Here is a 23,186-nt window from a genome sequence, read left to right on the forward strand (position 1 = left end):
AGACACACAAACTGCTGTACAGGACTCCAACACGTACAAGGCACCAGCCTGCTAGCAGCTACAAGAACAAGCCAAGAAACGCTGTATTTCTTACATGGTCATCGTCATTCAGGGTTTTCACATATCCCATAATCCCAGTCGCTGCAGTCAAAACAACATAGAGAATCCACATGATGACAATTGTAAATGAATATTATACTACAAAAATGTCATTTTTTTATGCTTTTCATCACGTTAATAAGAGACTGCTGCATGATACCCTGAAAACTTGCTAAAACAATTCTAACAAATAATCCGTGTCTACTACGTTTAATCTGCGTGGAATTTAATAAACGCAAACCGAATTTCAGACATATTATATATATTAGTCTGGAACAAAGAGGACAAACAGTGTTGTAAAGAACAATAATCAAGACGTTAAAGAGCAAACTTCACTTTCCCCCAGAATGACATGATCAGGAAGCGAGTAGCTCACAGCAGCTCCCATTGAAAATAACGGAGAGACAGCCTGTGATTCTCGAATGTTTACATAAAACAAACGCAATAACAATGTCTATAAACCCAGAGAATTTATTCATGAGAGTTTTGAGGCACAATATAAAAATTGTTTTATGTTGTGATGTTAATGCTGTTGTCCGTGTGCAGCGGTTAAAGTGCAGCCAGATCACAGCGTCTCAATGCAGTTCTCAATGTTACTGAGATCTCGCAGCGCGGCGACCTCTGTGAGGTTTTGCAGGATTTGAAACCTGAAAAGGGTGGATGGCAGAGCTGGTGAAAAAGCAAAGAAAATCACTGTCTGAGGAACCACGGAAGTGAAAAAGAGCTTGTGACTGAGTGAGTGGTCACACACACAAGTCAACCGAGCTTGGGTTTTCTCCCCATTCGAGGTTGACGTTTGTGTCAACCTCGGTTGGGTTTTCTCAGAATGGCGAGAGCTGAAAGATAAAGAAATGTGAAAAACTGATGCAGATATAATGATTTTGCTTTTGCATTTGTAAATATATTGAGATAAACTTTGTTCTCTATGTAATTCTGAGTACTGTCGCTCCACTCTACAGGTTGCATTCGCCGACTCAGTTGAAAGCAAATACACCATGGCGAGTGAGGGAAGGGGCGTAGGGGGAGCAGTGAGTTTTTTATGACAGTTTTGTGACATATGCACCTGGAGCTGTAGGGGGAGCTCTGTAGAGAAGAATGTGACCAAAAAACAAACAAACAAGAAAACTGACCAGAGTTGCATCGTGGCTCTTTAGGAGAGGCAGCAAAGGAAAATCCCAGTATGAACTAAGCAGTGGGTCACCCCTTTGAGTCTGGACTGCTTGAGGTTTCTTCCTCAATATCATGAGAGGGAGTTTTTCCTTACTACTGTCGCCTGTGTGCGTGCTCTAGGGGTTGGTAAGATTAGACCGTACTTGTGTGAAGCACACTGAGGCAGCTTTGCTGTGATTAGGCGCTATGTAAATGAAATGAAATACTTATCCATGTTTGTGAGTACCTGGCTTAAGTTTGTGCAAGTTTCACCCTGGGAGTGTGGGAGTATTTGGCCTCCTACAGTCTTCCTGGCATCTTGTGGTCACCCATTTCGTAACAACACTGTTTTCGATGTCTGAAATCACCTTCTCTTTTTTTTCATCCTCATGTAGCCAGGCTGAAGTCTCCAGTTCACAGATCCTGTCCTTGTGCAGCTAAGTGCTCACAGGCTCATGTACTATATTGTAGCCAAAGCAGGAATTATTATTTTGGTGAGTGTAAAAAGCCTTCAGAAACATTAGATTGTTGATTGCTGTTTTAAATCCTCTTAGTGTTATGTATGTAATACTGTGAGCTGAAGGTATCTAGGTGCCACCGATGGTTGGAACAGGGCTCAGGAATCCTCTCAGCAGAGCAATGTTTTGTTGCCAGGGCATTAAATCCAGCCTACCCACGTATGTCATCGTGACAACCAGCTCCCATTGTTTCCACTACATCAAGCACTCCATTGGTTAGCGGTGCTGCTTTTGAGCAAAACAGTGCTCTGCGATGACATAGTGATTTATAAAAACAGTTTGGCAATTGCTTTTTTCTCCCGCTGCTGTTACACAGCTGTTAAACAGATGCTGTTTGTACCAATTTAGGAGTGAGTGCATTGTTTGTCAACACCAGTTTGGAAATTCATTCTTTATACCAGGACGCACTATAGAACGCACACACTGCTGCGGACGGCACAGACGGGGAGGAGGGGGAATCCGGACAGCGGATTTAAACCTTTGCTGAAGTTGGCTTCAACTGTCTGGAGCTTTTTCCTGACGTTTCACTCAGCACACACAGCGACCTCTGACCTCGGCCTGCTGCCACACATGGTGTGACTCATTCAGTGGATGTGTCTCATGGTGTCGTGCGAGCTAAATTGACAGTTGACTGGCCAAAGTGTAAAGCAGTTAACCTTACATACACATTCTTGCAGTAAAACTTTTAAAGGCAAAGAGAGTGGTCTCAAAGTGCTGGCTCATGAGCTGGATAAGTAGTTTGGGATCCACAGCATGCCTCCCTAACAACCAGAAACATACCTACCTATCTAGCTAGCTACAGTGGCCATCCTTATGATACACCATTTTAATTTTGAAATGTACAAGATGACCTACCTATCTTTTTAGCTACCTACCTACCAATCCTACCTTCTTATTGACGCAACTTACCTATATCTATACCTGAGTACCTAGCTACTTTCCCACCTATCTCCACCTACCTACATGCCACTGTACATTGCTGTCTACCTACCTACCTGCCGGCCTACCTACCTTCCTACTTTTCCACCTACCTACTTACCTAGCTAACTACTACTCTATCTTTCTCCCTACCTACCAGTTTCTTTACCTTACTCCATTTCTTTACCTTGCCCCTACCTATCATTCTCTGTACCTACCTATCTCTATATCTGAGTACATAGCTATCTTGCCACCTATCTCCACCTACCTGCCAATTTACCATGCTCCCTACCTACCTACCCACCTACCTACCTACCTCCTACCTACCTACCTACCTACCACAATTGACTACCTACCTTCCCACCTACCACAATTGACTACCTACCTACCTATTACATTACTTTGCTCCCTAGCTCCCTATTTCTTTACCTTACTCTATTTCTTTACCTTGGTCCCTACCAAACAATCTCTGTACCTACCTGTCTCTATCTACTTACCTGTCTCTTTACCTATGTACTTAGCTTCATACCTACCTATAACTACTGACCTATCCCTCCAGCTACATACCAACTTACCTACCTACCTTTCTACAGAACTGCACTGCAAATTTTGTTGCATATTCTTGGGCAATGACAATAAAGTCTGTCTGTCTGTCTGTCTGTCTGTCTGTCGATAGATAGATATCTAAATAACTACCTATGTTCTTTCTTTCCTTATTAGCTGCCAAAATACCATCCGTTTTGGTCGATTGATAGATAGATGGATAGACAGATAGATAGATATGTTCTTCCTTTCCTTATAAGCTGCCAAAATACCATTAGTCTGAACCAGTTTAGGATTACTGAACATTAAAATCTCCCACTTACTCTTAACGTAGGTCTTCCATGTCTATATAATATAGTAATAGATGTAGTAATATAATTTGCAAACATCATGAAATATTGGCTTTGATCTTTTAACTCTAAAAGTATAAGTACAGCAGGTTGGTCCAGGCTCAACCTGTGTGATATGTTTGGTCGATCAGGAGCCTTGGCGAGATGGTGCCAAATGCTCTGAGTGGAACTAAGGACATACCATAAACACACAGTGGTGGAACTGTTCACACCACCCACACATCGGACACTGGCAATAACTGTCGACAAGTGTTAGAAAGAAAAGCAGCCAAGTGGCTTTGACTCAAAATTAAGTTAAGTTGCCATCTTACATTAATGTTTGGGCAGACACAGGCGGGCGTGCTGGAAGTGACAGGATGTCAGACAGACTTACCAAAGCTGGAAAAATTAGACAGTGACTCAGTGATAAATTCTTGATAAATTGACTGGTACTAATGTTTAGCAATAGAACCAGGGCCATGTGAAGCCCGGCTTCACCATCTGTACGGCAGTGCTAACAAGGTCGCACTGTGTGTCTAATTTCCTCAACAATTTATATTTAACTTGAAGGAGAGTGAGGCCTGACAAGATAGGCAGAAATAAGAGGAATAGACTTTTGGTTGAAGGATTTATTTAATTAAACCAATGTACGTGAGACAGCAGTACTGATGAGATGAAAGAGGAGCGCATGAGGAGGAGAAGCGTAAAGGATTGGTTTGTGCAGGGAGCTGCGAGCGACGAATATGGGAGTGTCAGGGGGAATTGGTTGATGTGACTGGTCCAGATGCTGCGGGGAGAAGGAGACGACTCAGTGCTGTGTGGAGAATGATGGCTTTCATGGCGCAGTAAGGGTGAGCCTCCACTGTTTGTAAAAACAAGACCATCACACTCCATCTTGCCGCTCCCTCAGGAGCCAGGCCTCCAAGCTGATTTATGGCCCACTGACTGAATTGGCTGCCTGGGATGACAGCGGTGCCTGGACTCTCCCTGGTGAACAGTGGAGGGGACTGCTTGGCCAAGTCTCAGCCGTAGAAGTTGCCCTCTGATGTAGTTATGGCAGACTAGAGGTTAAGTTCTATCCCCCGTGTTGGGATCAGACAGACAGACTCGATCGGTCTTAAGCATGTTGAGCTCTGACTGTTTGTCCGAATCTGAGCGACAGCTTATCTCAGAAGATCCTTTTTGTCATGACAGCTTAACTTTACCTGGAACTCTCATGAAGGGGAACTATGTGGTTCCATATTTGTTTGTGAATCACATTTTAACTGTCATAACGAGTTGTTGTTGTTGGCAGTTTCCTCGCTTGCGAGGATAGTGGGAAGGCTTTTTTTTTTTTTTTTTTTTTTTTTTAGTTTATTTTCTACAAGCCCTCTAGTGGCTGAAAAGTCCGATGTGGGATGCACAAGACCTGTTACACTTGGGGCAAATGAACACTTGAGTAGGCTGGGCTTGTGCTGCTGCCCGCTCTTTCTGTCTTTGACGCTTGTGGCGTGAGGCGTCACTTTTTTCTGCCTCAAACTTCAGGCTGGCGGATTTGATGCTGGAACGCCAGCTGAGTCTATCTGTAGCTAGATGCTGCCATGACTGATGCTGAATGCCTGCAAGGGAGAGCTGTTTCTTCAGCTGGTCCTTATAATGCTTTTTGGGGGCCCCTTGGTTTTGTCTACCTTCCTTGAGCTCGCCAAAGAGAATTAATTTCGGCATGCGTGTATCATCCATCCTGGCTACGTGACCTGCCCAACGAAGCTGTTGTTTGAGTATAATAGACTCCATGCTGGGCAATTTGGTAGATCAGATCAATCATTTGGTCAATCAATCAGCTCATTTGGTAGAGTAGATCAATATAGACCGACATCTACACTAATTTTCTGATTACACAAGCTCGTAACATATTGACCTGAACATAAGACTGTCCTGATTATAAGATGGCCACATGGTCAGAAGACCCTGATTATATGTAAAATGTCCCTGTATTTATTACTGAATAGACCTTACTAACAACAAATTCATTCAAAAATTTCAGTGACATTAAAAATGCCACATCCACATTTTAAAGTATCAGATGTGAAGAGAAAATATGACCTGAGCTTTTAAACTGTGATGTTTACTAACAATAAAATACAGGAAGTCCCTCCAACTGCTCCCTTGTATTCATTTGAGGTCTCCACAACAGATCTGAGGTGGATCTGCATGTTGATTTGACACAAGTTTTACACCGGTGTAACAGTATATCCCCCCCGTACATCTTCCTCCCACCCCTGAAATGCAACATTCCTACAGGGCAGGACTGATTAAAGGTTACCCAAACCTTGATAAGGCCCAATCAGGATAGAGCAATGTTTAAACTCTATACGAGATCTATTAGAAAAGTATCCTACCTTATTATTTTTTTTCAAAAACTATATGGATTTGAATCACGTGCGATTACATCAGACAAGCTTGAACCCTCGTGCGCATGCATGAGTTTTTTCAAGCCTGTCGGTTGCGTCATTCGCCTGTGGGCAGGCTTTGAGTGAGGAGTGGTCCAGCCCTCCCGTCTATTTTTTCATTGTTTAGGAATGGCTCAGAGACTGCCACTTTGCTTGATCAAAATTTTTTCATAAACTGTGAGGCACATCCGAGTGGACACCATTCGAGAAATTCAGCTGGTTTTCGGTGAAAATTTTAAGGGCTGATGAGAGATTATGGAGTGTTACTGTTGCTTTAAGGACAACCCACGGAGCCAGAGGGCGCGCTGCGCCCCGAGCCGCCGTCGTCAGCCTGTTTCGAGCTGAAAACTTCCAAATGTAAGGCTCTGTTGATCCAGGACGTCGTGAGAGAACAGAGAAGTTTCAGAAGAGCTTGGGATCAGCAGTTTATCCGGACATTCCACTGTTAAAGGAGATTTTGTAATGAAAGACGTGTGGACGGATTCCCACATCGGCAAGCAGCCGCTCATGGCCCGGCGCCACAGAGAAACACCTCCATGTTGATAACCATTCGTAAAATTCAGGTGGCTTTCGATGGTTTTCAGTCGAGTGAGTATCCGAGAAACTGTTTAACAGCTGGGCATGTTCAAACTTGTCCCGTAACACTTCCAACGGAGTTGTTTCTCTGTGCATGCCCACGAGGGTTCAAGCTTGTCTGATGTAATCGCACGTGATTCAAATCCATATCGTTTTTGAAAAAAAATAATAAGGTCGGATACTTTTCTAATAGACCTCGTATTTCATGGATGTCTTATGGTCCCAGATGAAGCACAGTTTGATTGATGGTGAACGATATTGGTATTCTTTCTGTATTTATCTATAGCTATCTACAATAGTAATATTTCCTATTCAGAAGTATCTTTAAATCCAAATATACTCTACAAATATATGGACCTGATTGACAACCTAAAATATGACAGAACATCTGTCCATGATGGGGTGGGGGGTACACATGGGAGGTCAAATAATGCATGAGCAGGGAAGAAGTTATAGATGTGAATTGAGATCATGTACACAAAAAATGGGTCAGACACTTCAGAATGGAAGATGAAATGTGTGATAATACTGCAGCAGATTTGCTATGCAGGGTGTGGTAAGATATCCAGGCAGAGGGAAGATCTACTGTTTCTGATGCAACTCTATTTGACATGGAAAATGAGCAGGGGTAGGTTTGAACCGGGAACCTTCTGCACTGGAAACAAGTGCACTGAACCAAACTAATTTCCATAAAATGTGCCATTTTCCTATATATTAACATGGGGCAGAAATTTGACCTTGACCTCTGACCTCAACCAACCCAAACCAAAATCAGGTCACTTTTCCATATGCTCAATATATTCAAATTGAATTAGCTGTTCTTTAGATAGCAACATAATTCCATAGTGACCAAGTTGATCACAACAGTGCACACCTGTGGGCGGCGCATCACAAAAAATTAAATAAAGTTTGTGCGCTAAATCCTGTGGATGCTACCGCTGTATCTCACCAACTGTTGGTTGTGTGGTCTTGAATTTGGTGTGAAATTTTTCACAAGGCAGCAGTTTCTATCAGCCCTTTGACAGAAACTAATACATTGCCATGGTAACAGCCAAACCTAGCAAAATTAATGCACAATTCAGGCCTCAGTAACCCAAAATTTTCATGACCTTTGACCCACCACTATATTTTAATAATTCCAGACAGAGTGAATCTTGCCCTGCTGGTTGCAGATATCCAGGGAATATGTTTATCAGAATGGAATCAGTGGCTCATGCACATGTCTGTTGTTGGCTGCTTTTGTTGTGAACTACATACACTGTTGTTGTTTTGAAGTCTGTGAAGTTGTTAAGATTAGGCAAACTGGTGCAGATGTCCGTCTGGGCACGATGACGCTTGCATGTGTCAGCGACCACAGAACAGGACATGAAACGATCCCACAGCTGAGTGGTTCTGGATTCATTGGTGCAAAACAACAAATAGGTTCTCCATTTCCTAAAAAATTCATGAAATAGTTCGTGTGGTGTGATGTGTTCAGTGGACGCAATGTTTTCCTAAATTTTCCTCCCCTGTGGCATCTCCATCAGCATCTGCATCACAGGTTCCATCAAGACCCTGTAGTAACAATTTAACAATTTGCCATGTGACTGCCAGCATGGAAAATTAATACGGAGAGCAATTAGAAAAGAGCCATTTGACTGTCAAAGATATTGAAATACCAAGTTCAGAGCAAAGTGAACCACATTTCAGCAGCACATGCAGTCCTTCAGTACATCAGTCACCACGAAAACAGGTCAGCAAGACGGTGCTCATATTTATTTATTCATTGTTTATTTCATTCTTAAGCCTCCAGACAGTCACCAGAGAGCTAATAGGGCAACGCAGTCTCGTTTGAACCCTGCGTGATATTGTGGGATTTGACCACTTATGGGGACAGCCACTCCCGTTGCGTAATATATACACCGTATAACTTCATACGGGAAAATGGTGTACTGATTTCGGCTGCAATCACCGAAGCAGTTGCAAAAAGTGCCGTCGTTTTCGGTTCCCAGTGGAGACAGGAAGACGAGGCAAATGGGAGACATCATGTTGGTAAGTGTTAGCCTAGACAGCGAACCAGAGTAGGTACGTTCTCTCGCCTGCGCAAACCCCTCGACATGTTTGAGCTCTGGGTCATAAACAAACTGCCACACATGTCCACTTTCCCACCACATTGTCACTTTTTCTTTGTATTTTCACTTTGTTTGCATGTAATTTCCCAAAATCCCAGAGAAAGTGCCATGTTTCTGTCCCCGGAAGTAGAGAAATTATGTCATATGCGTCATATTTTACCCCTTTAGCGCCCACCCTCAAACAAGACTGCGCTGCCCAGTTGTTTTCACCTGTGTGTGTCTGTTAAGAAAATATCTCAGTTTCAATTTATTTTCATTTATATAGCGTCAAATCACAACAGAGTTGCCTCAAGGCACTTCACACAAGTAAGGTCTAACCTTACTAACCCCCAGAGCAACAGTGGTAAGGAAAAACTCCCTCTGAGGACGAAACCTCAAGCAGACCAACTCAAAGAGGTGACCCTCTGCTTGGGCCATGCTACAGACACAAATTACAAAACAAACATACAGGAAATGTTGCCGGTGCACAGGACAGTTTAAGGAACAGATACCACACCCATCTCTGGATGGAGCTGCACCTCAATCAGAGAGAAAAGAAAAAAAGCAAAATCAATGGTCTAGTGGTTAAGGTGTTGAGCTTGAGACCAGAAGATCCTTGGTTCAAATCCCAGCCTGACTGGAAAATCACTAAGGCCCCTTGGGCAAGGTCTTTAATCCCCTATTGCTACCAGTGTGTAGTTGTATGGCAGCACCCTCACATCGGGGTGAATGAGCATCTGATGCAGATTAGAAAAGTGCTATATAAATGCAGTCCATTTACCATTTTTAATCAAGCATCAGAAAGACAACAAATACAGTGTATTTTGTCAGCAATAAGCAACAAGAAAAACAGAAGAAATACTATGGTGATTGCTGGCCACTAGCCCTAAGCTTCACTAAAAGACCCAGAATTTAGATAAAGTTGAGGCCACGGCACACTCTGTTTCTTAATAAAATGAATTTAAAAAGTAAAAAGCATAGTAACATACTATGCCAGTATGCTAGCCATCCGAAAGGGAAAATAAGTGCGTCTTAAGTCTGGACTTGAAAGTCTCTACAGAATCTGTTTTATTGATGCAGGGAGATCATTCCACAGACCAGGGGCACGATAAGAGAAACCTCTGTGACCCGCAGACATTTTATTCACTCTAGGGACACTAAGTAGTCCTGCACCTTGAGAACGCAAAGCCCAGGCCGGTACGTAAGGTTTAATAAGGTCAGCTAGGTAGGGAGGTGCCAGTCTGTGAACAATTTTATAGACTAGTAGCAGAACCTTAAAATCTGATCTCACAGAGACAGGAAGCCAGTGAAGAGATGCCAAAATGGGTGTAATGTGGCCAAACTTTCTGCTTCTTGTCAAAAACAAATTCAGCAATTTTGACCAAATTTTATACATTAGTTAAGTTCCAATCAAAGATCAATTCAGTAAGTTTTTATGAGTGGGGGTAAAGGGTCAATGTCATAACATAAGGTAAATACTAGAGACATTCATCATGAAATGCCCTGTGCGCAGTACTATTTTCCATGTAAAGTGCAGTAATATGTACATGTGTGGAGTAGGTATTTGGTTGAACCCTCATGTGTTTGATGTAAACTGGGATACACAGTGGGAAAACTGGAGATTGACATTATATTTACACTCAACAAAAATATAAACGCAACACTTTTGGTTTTGCTCCCATTTTGTATGAGATGAACTCAAAGATCTAAAACTTTTTCCACATACACAATATCACCATTTCCCTCAAATATTGTTCACAAACCAGTCTAAATCTGTGATAGTGAGCACTTCGCCTTTGCTGAGATAATCCATCCCACCTCACAGGTATGCCATATCAAGATGCTGATTAGACACCATGATTAGTGCACAGGTGTGCCTTAGACTGTCCACAATAAAAGACCACTCTGAAAGGTGCAGTTTTGTTTTATTGGGGGGGGATACCAGTCAGTATCTGGTGTGACCACCATTTGCCTCATGCAGTGCAACACATCTCCTTCGCATAGAGTTGATCAGGTTGTCAATTGTGGCCTGTGGAATGTTGGTCCACTCCTCTTCAATGGCTGTGCGAAGTTGCTGGATATTGGCAGGAACTGGTACACGCTGTTGTATACGTCGGTCCAGAGCATCCCAAACATGCTCAGTGGGTGACATGTCCGGTGAGTATGCCGGCCATGCAAGAACTGGGACATTTTCAGCTTCCAAGAATTGTGTACAGATCCTTGCAACATGGGGCTGTGCGAAGTACTCCTCCAAGGCATGTACCCACCAAATATGAAGTTTCTGCGAGCAATAGGTGCAAAGCTATGTTGCGGCGAAGGATTTGACAGTTGTGACCACTGATGACCTTGAAAAGTAGGTCAAGGTCACCGGCCTTCGAAACCATGCGAAGTACTCCTTCAACGCATGTACCCACCAAATATGAAGTTTTTGCAAGCAGTAAATGCCGAGCTACGTTGTGGTGAATGAATTGTGGCCAGACAGACGGATGGACAGACAGACGAACAGACGGAAGGATGGACGGACGGACAACCCGGATGCTATATGCCCCGCCTTGCGGCACAAGCACTGGGTGGGGCATAGAAATTTAAATCTCTAAGGCTTGTAAACAATGAAGGAGAGATGATAGACTCATGGTTACTATTACACACGAATAGGAAGCTATTTGTGGCGTCGCAAGATATACCACTGCATTTGACCTTCAGTGACCTTGAATATTACAATCTAGATCTAACCTTTATTTAATCAGGTTAGTGCCATTGAGATTGAGATCTCTTTGCAAGGGAAACCTAGGCAATTATGAAGTTTCTAATTCACCTCACCTGCATGTCTTTAAATGTGAGAGGAAACCAGCTCACCAAGAGGAACCCACGCAAACATGCAAACTCCATACAGAAAGGCCACAGGTGGGAACCAGTCCCATGACCTTCTTGCTGTGAGGCAACAGTGCTAACCACTAATCCACTGTGCTGCCCAAGATCACTCAAGCTTTCGTTTATAGTGTCTAAACAGTGTCTGGTTTAAAGCTACTATAAGACATGAAGAGGAATTCATATGTTTGATTATAATATCCATCTTCTAATATCATTTCACTTAGCCTGCTGTAAAGCAGCAGAATTTACTTTATTTATTTACTTTCCTCACTGATCCAATGTCCCTGTGAGAGCGCCCCTGTCTTTGTGTTGAACCTGATATTGGTCCAAAGAACCATTCATGCAGAAAATAATCTCAGCAACAGAAATAAGTAAGTAGGGCAGATTTTTTTTTTTTTTTTTTTGTCCCAGTACTTTGACAGTGTTTAATATCAAAGCCACGGGGGAAAGTAGAAGAATGTGTAAAATCTGCAGATGCAACAAGTAAATCAGCATCTAAATCTACCTAAACGATGTCTGCACAAATCAGCTGACTCACAGTCATATTTACGTTGCGCTGTCAGGTTGTCTGTTCAGCAGCATCTGATTTCATGTGACAAACAGAATCAGGACACTCACTGTTGCCACGACAAATGAAATGTCAGCATACAGTGAGAAAGAAATGTTAAAAAAGAAAAAAAAACTTTTATGAACCAAAAGTGGCAGACATTCTGTGTAGAATGATTTATCGTGGCACACCGCTGCTCCAAATTCTTTTTTCGACTACATCATGCTGTAAAACTAAAGTGACTGAATTGTGTCATACGGCGCGTCCCTGCTGCTTTGAGCTTCCAATTAAAATGAGAACTAAAACATGACGGCGGTCTCACCTGAATGTGGTTTCATGTCAGGTTAACCCCTCCTCCGGCTCTCTTGTCTGCGTTCACTCATTTATACAGTCATGTTGGAGGTTTTTGCAGCCTCAAGGCTTATGGAAGGAATAGTGTCCACGTTTTTTTCCAAGGCAGGCTTCACCATTAGCAGCTCTCTGTTTCCCAGGGAGTCGTCTCCTTCAGTGAACATGCACCGTGTCGAGGGACTACAGTCTTTTGCTGTATTAGCAACAAACAATAAGCACCTCCAGTTGTGGGACTTGTGAGGCTCATTATACACATTGCACACGGGTAAATTGAGCAATGAGCTTGTCAGGTCGCAGGATCCCCGTGTTGGAGATCTGACTGTTGTAACTTGAAGGTAATTCACCTTCAGCCGTTTGGGGGGGCGGGGGGGGGGGGGGGGTAGTACTTAATCGCCTGCTGGCAGGCTGCAGATGCAGAGATGAAATGGAGAAGAAAGGCATTTTTCTCCGCACGCTGATGCACAGCGAAGTGATTACAAACAGCAAAACATTTTGTATATCCCTTGGTAGTGTTTATTATTTTCTAATGCAAAGCATGCTGGTGTGCAATCAGGTCCACAAGTATTTGGACAGTGAGAGGATTTTTGTAATTTTGATGTGTTTGTAAGTGGAGCGGTTCAGCTTTACTTCAAGGGTTTAGCAAAAATATTGCATTAACACTTTAGGACTGACAGCAGTTTTTATCCACAGTACCTCTGTCTTCAGAGGCCACAAGCATTTGAATAAGGAAAATTCAATCTGGTTTGCAGCCAGTTTTCTTTAAAAAATAAAAATAAAAAAAAGGCAGGAGTTACTGGACTCGGACTTTATTTATTAAGAAATACAAATCATGAAGTACTGTGCGGTAAATCTGTCTGGGGTAGGCAGTTCCCAAAAACTGAGTGACTGTAGCAGAAATAGATGAGTGAGGGAAGCCACCAAGACAGCCATGACATCTCTGAAGGTGTTATAGGCTTCTGTGGATGTGATTGGAAAAATGGGACAGTGCAAGTTTTTATCTGTTGCATCATTATTCACAACGCCATGGTGGAGTGAAGCAGAGAAGTGTTTTCGTGCAGCAAAACAGATCCGTTCTAGGCTTGAGTGTACCATCTTTCCTTCAGGCAAACTATTGCTAAAATTTCTTTTATATATCCTCGCTCCAACAAGGAGCATGTCCATTTTTTCCCATCACAGTCAGAGAAAACTATACCTCATTCAGAGCTGTCATGGTTGTCTTGGTGGCTTCCCTCACTCGTCTCCTTCTTTCACACTCACTCACTCACTTTTTGAAACCTGAGGACCATTTATGTTAACAGTAAATCTTGTATTTAGTTGAAGTTGTTTATGAGCTCTGAAAACAAAGTGATTGTGTATAAAAATGGTTTTATTTGCAACATAAGCCATGCAAAATACTTGTTTTTATTTAAAAATGATTTTTTTAAACACCCTGAATTAAAGTTGCCATTGCCCAAATACTTGTGGACCCAACTGTATGCTCACTGCACACATCTGTAGACCTTAAATGGCAGCAACGGTGCTGTTGGAGTGCCGACTTGAATTTTAAATCTCATCTACTGTCACTTTTTTTTTTCTAATTTAAATGTGAAACGCTCAAAAAGAGAAGCAGCCTTGATCTCTTGATGGAACTCCCTCAGGAATTAACAGGCCTTAAATCGTAGATAGGCAACGTTCTCAATGACATCCTAATCTGGACCTTACTTTCAGTTTGTTCCTGGAAGCAACTGGCAAGTCTTATTTCCCTGATAACTGTGAACACACCCTCACAGTAGGAGGCGCCGTACACACTAACCTCCAAATCTGACATTCCTAATTCATCTTCTAACATTGGGTTTGGTTCGTATTTTGGAATAGGAGGAGACATTTTATTGGAGGTTGCTAGCCTGTCAGTTTATTTTATTTATTTATTTTGCAGGTCTTTTGGAGCAACATCTGCGTTTTATGAAGCGCTAAGCACAGGCAGGATGTGTGAGCGTTAATGGCACTCGGCTTTCATAACAATGTCATTTGCAACCCAGTTGCTCGCTCATAGTCCCTTAAAAGAAAGGAGAAAAATGGGATTCATTGCTCGTGTGTGTGCCGCTAAATGGGGAGTGTGCAACTCGTGTGCATTTCTTTGTGCTCCAAGACTTTTAACGCTTTAGAAACTGTTTCAGGCTTTACCAGGGAAAAAAAGCAACAGTATTTAGAGGAAACGGCATTCATTACCAAGACGCTTGTAAATCTTTAATCGTCAGAGAAACAGATCAGACCGCCGTGTCAAAGAAGATTTCACTTTAAGTTTTCAGGCTGGATTCGTGAGATGACTCAACGCGGAGCTAAAAGCTACTGTCAGTGTTCGCTTATCATTATTGCAAGTTTTAAATTTGCATCAGAGCCACAAAATGTAAAATCACCCAATAATTTGAGCAATGTTTGTGTGTTTGTTCCCTTCCTGCTTCCAGGTCCTCTGATTTCCACCAAACGTCACATGTGGAACTGTACATAGATGGTTTGTTTTGGTCAAAATTTAGATTTTTTTCTGTGATGACCACCAAACATGGCACATACGAGGTCTGTTAGAAAAGTATCCAACGCAAAAACCTGATGGATTTGAATCACGTGTGATTTTTTTCACGCCTGTCGATTGCGTCATTTGCTGGTAAGCAGCATTTGTGTGAGGACGTGTGTAGTGCTCTTGGCGGATTTTCATTGCAAGGAAAATGGCGGAATGACTGGAGCAGCGCTACTGCATCAAATTTTGCCAGAAACTGGGCGACAGCCAGGTGGAAACCATTCGTAAGATTCAGACGGCTTTCGGTGACGATGCTATGGGCATCACACAGATTAAGGAGCGGTACAACCAGTTTAAAGACGTCCACACAACGGTGGAGAGAGAGCCACGCTCCGGTCGGCCATCAACATGCTGAAACAACCAGATAATTTCCAAAATGAACGCTGTGGTGATGTGGGACCCTTGTGTGACTGTCCGAGAAATTGCTGAAAGAGGTGGACATCAGCACTTTTTCGGTACATTCCACTGTACAATCTTCCGAATGGTTTCCACCTGGCTGTCGCCCAGTTTCTGGCAAAATCTGATGCAGTAGCGCTGCTCCAGTCGTTCCACCATTTTCCTTGCAATGAAAATCCGCCGATCCGTCCTCACACAAATGCTGCTTACCAGCAAATTACGCAATCGACAGGCGTGAAAAAATTCATGCATGCGCATGAAGGTTCAAGGTTGGCTCATGCAAGCACACGTGATTCAAATCCATCAGGTTTTTGCAAAAAATAAAAAGGTCGGATACTTTTCTAACAGACCTCGTATATGTAGATGGGCTGTGGAATTACCCAGGGGAGCTCAAACTTGCCAAGCATCAATCATTACAGTCAAGGTCACTGAGCTCACCAGTCAAAATTTATGTTTTTCAGTCAGATTTGCACCAAACCTGGCACACATATAGAGGTGGGTTCCAAAGTTACCCAGCAAGGTCCAATTTACCAAGGTCATTTATGGGGTCATGGTTATGGTTATGTCTGCCTGGGCGTTGGACTCCTCCCAGTTTCTTTGATGATTTCTACCAAATGTGGTGTGTCAGTGAAAGTTGTCTCCCTATTTGCCTTTAAAGAATTCATTTTGGCAAAAGTCAAGGATTTTCAATGCCATTTGGACCACATGTGGCATGTATTTCCATGGATTCCTAAATTGCCCTGGCAAGGTCAGCCAGAGGTCAATCATTGGAGTGAAAGTCAAGGTCATTGAGGTTAAATGTGAGATTTCCATAGCACTTACTATATTCTAGGGAGTAGCTCACCTCTCGCCCTATGACTGCTGGGATAGGCTCCAAGCTCCTCGTGAACCTTGATTGGAGTAGGTGGGTATAGAACAGAGTACACAGTAATATGTTTACAAACATCATAAGTGGCAATAAGAATTATTGTCCCAGAAAGCTGACTGTTCATCACTTATTGGTGACGCATCACCAAAGTAAAATGCGTCACATTGTAACATTATGTCATGTACTGTAGAGAGTGTGTGCAGGATTAAAAAGATTTAAAGAGGCTTTGACAAATAAAACTGACAATCTAACCCAGTATCACTCTCCACCTTGTTTCTAGCACCTGGAAAATATATTTTGTGTTGTGATCACAAAATGACATTGTGATTGTCTCCCTTTTCTTTAAGGAGAACCTATGCTTTCATGCCTGTTGGCTCTGTGATTGCTGCTGGTGCTTTTTCTTTGATCAATCAGCCTTATAACACATTTTTATACATATTTCACTGCACACAAAGGGGAGCAAATCATGAAAATTAAAGACAATTATTTTTACATTTCATTTTTTGTCAAATGTTTTTAGATTTTGTGAAACAATCATGTGTTTTATTTAAGTATTTATTTACTGTTTGTGATCTGAAAAACAACAAAACATGAATAGATTTCAGTGTAATTTGGTGGCCTTGGGTTCAGCAATAGCTGATTACATTTTGTAGAAGATGTAGATCCAAGATCAAATTATTATTATTAATAATGATAATTTAATTTTTATGTTTCAAATTTATATTTATAATTTCAATTTTAATTTATATTTGTTAATTTTATTTGTTTCACTTTGGATTCCATGTTAATAGCACTGGTGACAGTGCCCTCTTCATTTCAGTTAAAGTGATACTAGAGCACCGCACCTGTAGAGCGCAAACCTCCGCAAACACTGGTTTCCAATTCCACAAATTTTTACCATGGAAAAAAAATTTTGAAAGTCAAAGTCCTGTTAGAAGTGGCTTTTCATAAGATAAAATATATGTATTACAAAATATAGATCAAAAGGGCATTTGAATGTTAAAATCAAATATTGCTAAATCTGCAATCCGGATCAGATCCAGATCAAACTTTGTCAGGCGACATGAGTGCTAGTCTGCACCTCACTTTCAAATATGCGAGGGATTGGAGCATGTTTGATTAAAATATAATGTAAAATACAGTATACATTAAATGGGGTTTTCAATGTTACATTTACATGGCCACAACTTCTGCAATCCAGGTCATATCTGGATCAAACGTTGTCAGTTGGTAAAGGAGACCATCCTACACAATGCTTTCAAATATGAAAGAAATTTGATCTTTTTTGACAGAGTTGTGAATTTTTGAAATTTCATTCAGTGTTAAAGGATAGTGATTTTTTCCAGTTTTCCATGATTTTTACTGACTTTGAAGTTTGACCTATGGCCTTGAAAATTTAATCAGTCCTTGCCTGTCAGAATATGAATCCTCTGTAAAAAAAAAACTTCATAACAATATATGAAAAAAATTTGGTTACAGGCTGTTCACAAATAGTCAAACAAACAGATAAACAAACAAAAAAACGGGTGAAAACAAAACCTCCATCAACGTCGTTGGTGGAGGTAATAAACAGGGACCCATGCAGAGGTACTCGCTCTCTGAGTGGCATCCTATTTTGATATGTACTCTGTAAAATGTGAGAAAATAGGTAATGTGGCAAATTGTCTGCCACCTGCTGGACATGTCTGGATTGTTTCCGAGATAATCTTATCACATGCATAATGGGAATTGAGAATAAATGTGGCTGATACTGTGTCTTGAATGAGCTTTGTCAATTTGTCTCTGGTGTGGCACCCATCAAGTAAATTAAATTAAATTATATATAATGGAATTAAAATTCCTGAAACTACCTTGAATCTGAACTAATGCTGCATGGTTCATCACATAAGAATATGTACATTTGTAGTAAATGGAATCTGTTCTACACCATGAAACAAATACTCTTCCATTATTATACTACTTATTACTATTTATTAGTACTATTTAGTTCAGTTTTTAAGTGTTGTTACCTATTTTGGATTTTCTAAATTCATTGTCTTTAGTGATCATATAAATGTCTCATCACTAAATTTTCATTTGGATTTAGTGTCATGGTTTTCCTCTCTACTCCGCAGTTGTCTTTACACTTTTATTTGGTATTTTTAAACTTGGAAACTTGCTGCTGTTGAGATTCAAACTGTTTTTTGCTTCGGGGGAAGCATGTTTGAGGTCGCGCTGTGATTGCTCAATAATTCAAGCTCTACTCAGTAGTTCCTGAACTCTACCCTTGAGTAGCAAGAGGTCTAATACAGGCCCTGAGGTCCATCAGGCAGGTGCTTATCCCCGGAAGCATATTAGAGTGTACAAATTCCCCAGTATGGGAACCCAGTCCATTACAGGTTACTTTCCAAGCCAAAGCTGGTGGACTGGATGATTCAGATAAATTGTCTGTCCAAGGACACAAACAGACAGGGAGTGTGAAACACAGACCTGCAGTCAAATCTCAATCTATCTATATATTTGTAGTCCAACTCATGTCCAAGGTGTCACCTCCTCTCCAGGATTCCACGGTAGTAGAATCATCATTTCAATACCTTGCTGTGATATAACGGAAAGTGTATTTGTTCCAAAAACGGTCTGTACTGTAGCTTTTGACATGGCTCCTGTAGTACAAAGGGCTCGAGACCCTTCAACCATTTAGTCACCAAGTTATCAGTCAGTCTCGTCAGATTATAGTTTATAAGAGACAGTTCTGGCATATCTGATCCTGAAAAGCCCGTTTCCAATCTTTAAATATCGATCCCCAGAGCCTAAGTAGAGGTGCCTCTCGTGAATGCAGGAGAAGAAGGGAGAAAAACAGTTCATTAGTAAGTTTAATTAGGTGATCTGTCAAGCCACAATTGCCAGATGTAAGCGTATGAATTTGGGTCGATGGCGGCCCTTCTCACAAGCCTCTCTTGTCACCTTGGGCCTTTGGAATGGAGCATTGCTCTTGTTAAAAATGAGACAAATGTGTCGTTGAACATCTGCATGTCAGATATAGATATATGTTTGGGAAATCTGCAAGAGTTAATTACCCTGGGTGTCACCGAAGTGGCGATAGCAGGGTGTTGTTTCCAATGCTGCGTGTGTTTGTGCGTTTGGACGAGATAACTCAAAAAACCCGGATGGATTTCCTTCAAACTTGGCAGGGATATTACTTGGATAAATATTGTTTAAATTCAGCTTCAAAGCTGCAGAAAATATCTTAAAAAAATAACATACTGATTCAAAAGATTACATCAAGTGTGATTAAAATTCTTTGGGACAATGCAGGAGAAGAAATTAGAGGTTTTCAATTTCGGCAAGACTGTTTTTGTCTTATTATAATGGTGCACAAGCTGTCATAAAAGTTCCTCTCCAACACAACAAAGACGGAGCAGCTGCAGCTCCACAGAAATGACTCTTCACTCCAGCGTTAACAATCTTACATATTTATGACTCGGCGCCAGATGACAGACAGATGAACTAGGCAGCAACACGACGACTCTTCTGTTGTCTCTCTCGCTGTGAAATATCAGATTGTATCACGTTTAAAATCTGCCTTCCGCTGTTGTTGTGGCGGGGCCGATCGTAGATGGATTTTTGATTTGACGATGTGTAATTTAATTGGCGTATTAGAGCAAGGTAACGGACAGTGGTGTTAAGAGGGTTGCAGCCTGCAGATATGAGACATCAAAGCATGAAAGTTGAAAGCCCATTTGGTACCAAACGTTTAATTTGGATGATCTTTCTTTAAGTAAACTTTGAAGTATTTTGTTTATGCTGAATTCCTGTCCATCAGAGCAAATCTATGTATGTATATTTCTGTTATTTAAGGCAAGAGCTTTCTCTTTCTGTGGTCTAATCATCTACACTCTAAGTCCACTTGAGTTTGAATCAATACCGAGTGAGAGTACCTGATGTTTTTCTCACACTGCAGAGGACAATTATCTTCTTTTTTCTGACACTGAGCTGCTGCACCATAGAAAATGTCCTTTGTTCCATTTTACAAGAAGGCACAAGAGCCACTGAAGCAGTAATGAAAAGACTTGTAGATGAGAACAACTCGTGACCTCTGAAGATATAGAAAGACTTGAACATATTATGGTTGAGTTTTGTGTAAGGATAAGGTTCAGGCAAACTTTATATTAATTAATTTATTTTTATTATCTGGTAAAGGGTTTGGGTCGTAGTTACTTTCACCATGTTCACCATGCTGAAATGTTCTACATGTGTGGTCAGTTCCACAGCTCAGTTTGGGAGCTACTTTTTTCAGGATGTCCAGATGAAATCTCAAAGGTTTGTACTGGGTCCAATCAAAGCAAATTTGACGCAGGAGTCTCACAGCGATCATTCTGCATCATGGGCCAGTTTCATATGCGTCAAAGTGTTTCTCAAGTGTATCTAGACTCTGCTTCACTTCAAATAAGCACCGAATCTATTTTTAACAGATGCTGCATCTAGTGCGCTTCAGACTGGCTATTCCGGTAGCGCTTCATGAAAATTCAGTAAGGTATATCTTATATATTATATTCCAATTCTAAGGTGGAACTATGCCAGTATACAAAGGTATATCTAAATATCTAAAAAGGAAGAGTAAAATAGGAGAGTAGAAAAGAGTAGAGTAGAGCCACGTAGGTGCCTGGTCTTGAGAACCAGGGATGGTAGGTTAAAAAGCTTTTTTATCCCATGGGAACTCTCCCTACCCACCCAAGCAGCTCAAGAAAAAGGAATATATAATATAATAAGTAATAAGACATAAGAAGGATACGACATCACAGGAGAAGATTGTTATCAAACACAAAGGCACCAACCATTTTGTAAGCTACGGTGAATGTTGCTAAGGCCGGCTAGAAAAGCTAACGTTAGCTGTTACAAGATTTTCATAGTCGTTCTGACTGGCGGGGATGTCAGAACTCATGTTAACCCCCACACACACACACATCCCCACACACACTTTTTTGTGAGCGACGAGCCAATTTTAAGACATATTTTGTGAATTTTTGCATTTAATAATGAGATTAAGCTCGTTCCGCTTCTTCCTTTTTGCTTGGGGTCACCAATACTGATCTGCGTTTTGATTTGGCATAGGATTTTTCCAGATGCCCTTCCTGACACAACTTCACATACATGGAAAATGGCCACGGGTAGTTTTGAACAAGGAACTGTCTGTTTTGGTAGCAGTTTTAATAATGATAATAATAACAAAATAATCACAAGGCTGAATGGATTTTTAGTAAGTAAAACATAGACACAAGATTTTGGTCCATGTTGCAAAACCAATCACACAATGAGTGTTTGAGTTTTACTACTACGATTCAGCATAATGTGGACTTGATAAGAGCCATATAGACAAATGCAGTTTGTTCACTTGATTTTGATTAAAGAAACACTAAGAAGCAGCATGCAGGTAGTTATTATCTTGCCAAAAACAAAGTTTTTGCAAGTTACTCAGTATGTATATGTAGTTTTTTTTTTTTTTTTTTTGGTGATACACTGCAGCGCTGTTTAATTGTAAAGTATGTTTTTTGAATTGACTTCAGTGTGTTTGCTTTTTCCTCAATGTAAATGTATTACTGATGGAAAGTACAAGCATCAGATCAGGATTCGGTATCAGCAGATCGTCAATATTAATTTGTCTGGGTCTAATATATCTTGATCATTGACATATTCATTTTTGCATTTGTTACTTTGACTTCCTTTAAATGAACTGAGCTGACACAGTGATGTTTGTGTGTGATAAATCTAACCATGACTTTTTCTCTCCTTTGTTCTGTCACAGATCCCAGTGAGGGCTTTCACTGTCAGGATGAGTGTCGTATCTTAGGCCACTCTGACCGCTGTTGGATGCCACGTGTTCCAGTCCCGGCACGTGCCAAGTCACCTGAGCATTCCCGTAATGTCATCGCTTTGTCGATCGAGGCCACCACAGTGGATGTGCCGCACTATGAAGATGGCACCACCAAGAGGACTTTTGCTACCTTTGGCAAGGATGGCCCTGAGGATGTGGAACGGGGAGAGGTAAAGGGAAAGCGGACTCAGGAGTCTCAGGTGTGTAGCCCCAAGGCCAATGGAGGACCTGTCCGGGAAGCTGGCAACGGGCGTGAGACAGCCAGCCCCATCACGTCCCCTGTGCACCTGAAGAGTCCAATGTCCAAGCCGTCATCTGCCTACAACACACTGAAATGCCGTGATGCAGAGCGAATCGCCAACCACAGCCTGCTGCGGCAGCCTGAGGGGAAAGACAGTGAGCCGGCTGTTAGGGAGATCAACACACTTCTCCACGATGGCCGAGACAAGGAGTCTCCCAGCACCAAGCGCCTGAAGGACATTGTGCTTTAGCGAGCTTCTCTTTCACATCAACATGCACAGTGTAAACTCACATATATATACCCCGCAATAGCTGTGTGCACACACAAGACAGTCAGGCCGTGGAAATAGAGACACACCCGTTTGCAGTATACAAGTGAAAGAACCCACTCTAAAGGTATGCTGCAGCTAGCTGTGCACTCAAGCTGAGGTACTGGATGTGGCTTTGTGGTAGTCGCAGTACTTTTTCCTTGTTTGCTTTTTTGGTTCCATTTTCTTTCTCTCAGTCTGCAACACGTGGACGGGCAGATTACTGTTGACCACGTGGACACGGCCGGTGCAGCTCCACAGCCTTTGCACCAAAGCCGGACACCGCTTGTTTGGACACCCGAGGTGCCGACGCCTGAGTACAGTTTTGCCTTTTGAACTCCTTTTTGTATAATGAACTGAAATTTGCCTTCTTTGGTTTTTGCAGTTTGTTCCAGCTGCCAAAATCGCTCGTTGGTCCTTTTGTGGTGAGCTCTGTCAGTGTAATAACAACAGCAGTAATACGCAGGATTCATCTCCAAAATATCCTCGATTTTCTCTGACAATTTTCAGTGCATTCAGAGGAAGCAAAGTGAGGCTCCTGGGCCTCAT

The 23,186-nt window shown here is 41.7% G+C and overlaps 1 protein-coding gene across 1 annotated transcript in view; it reads left to right on the forward strand.

The window, feature by feature from the left end:
• The window catches only part of pcdh19 (protocadherin 19), a 144,744-nt gene extending 122,076 nt beyond the window's left edge, over window positions 1–22,668 (forward strand). The window contains 1 exon segment of the mRNA XM_034181842.1: window positions 22,021–22,668. Within this exon segment, the coding sequence (XP_034037733.1) occupies window positions 22,021–22,580 (560 nt within the window). The 3' untranslated portion in view covers window positions 22,581–22,668.
• Window positions 22,669–23,186: the final 518 nt, after the last annotated feature.

This window comes from Thalassophryne amazonica, chromosome 11 (assembly GCF_902500255.1).
Source record: "Thalassophryne amazonica chromosome 11, fThaAma1.1, whole genome shotgun sequence".
In the NCBI taxonomy this organism is placed as follows: Eukaryota; Metazoa; Chordata; class Actinopteri; order Batrachoidiformes; family Batrachoididae; genus Thalassophryne; species Thalassophryne amazonica.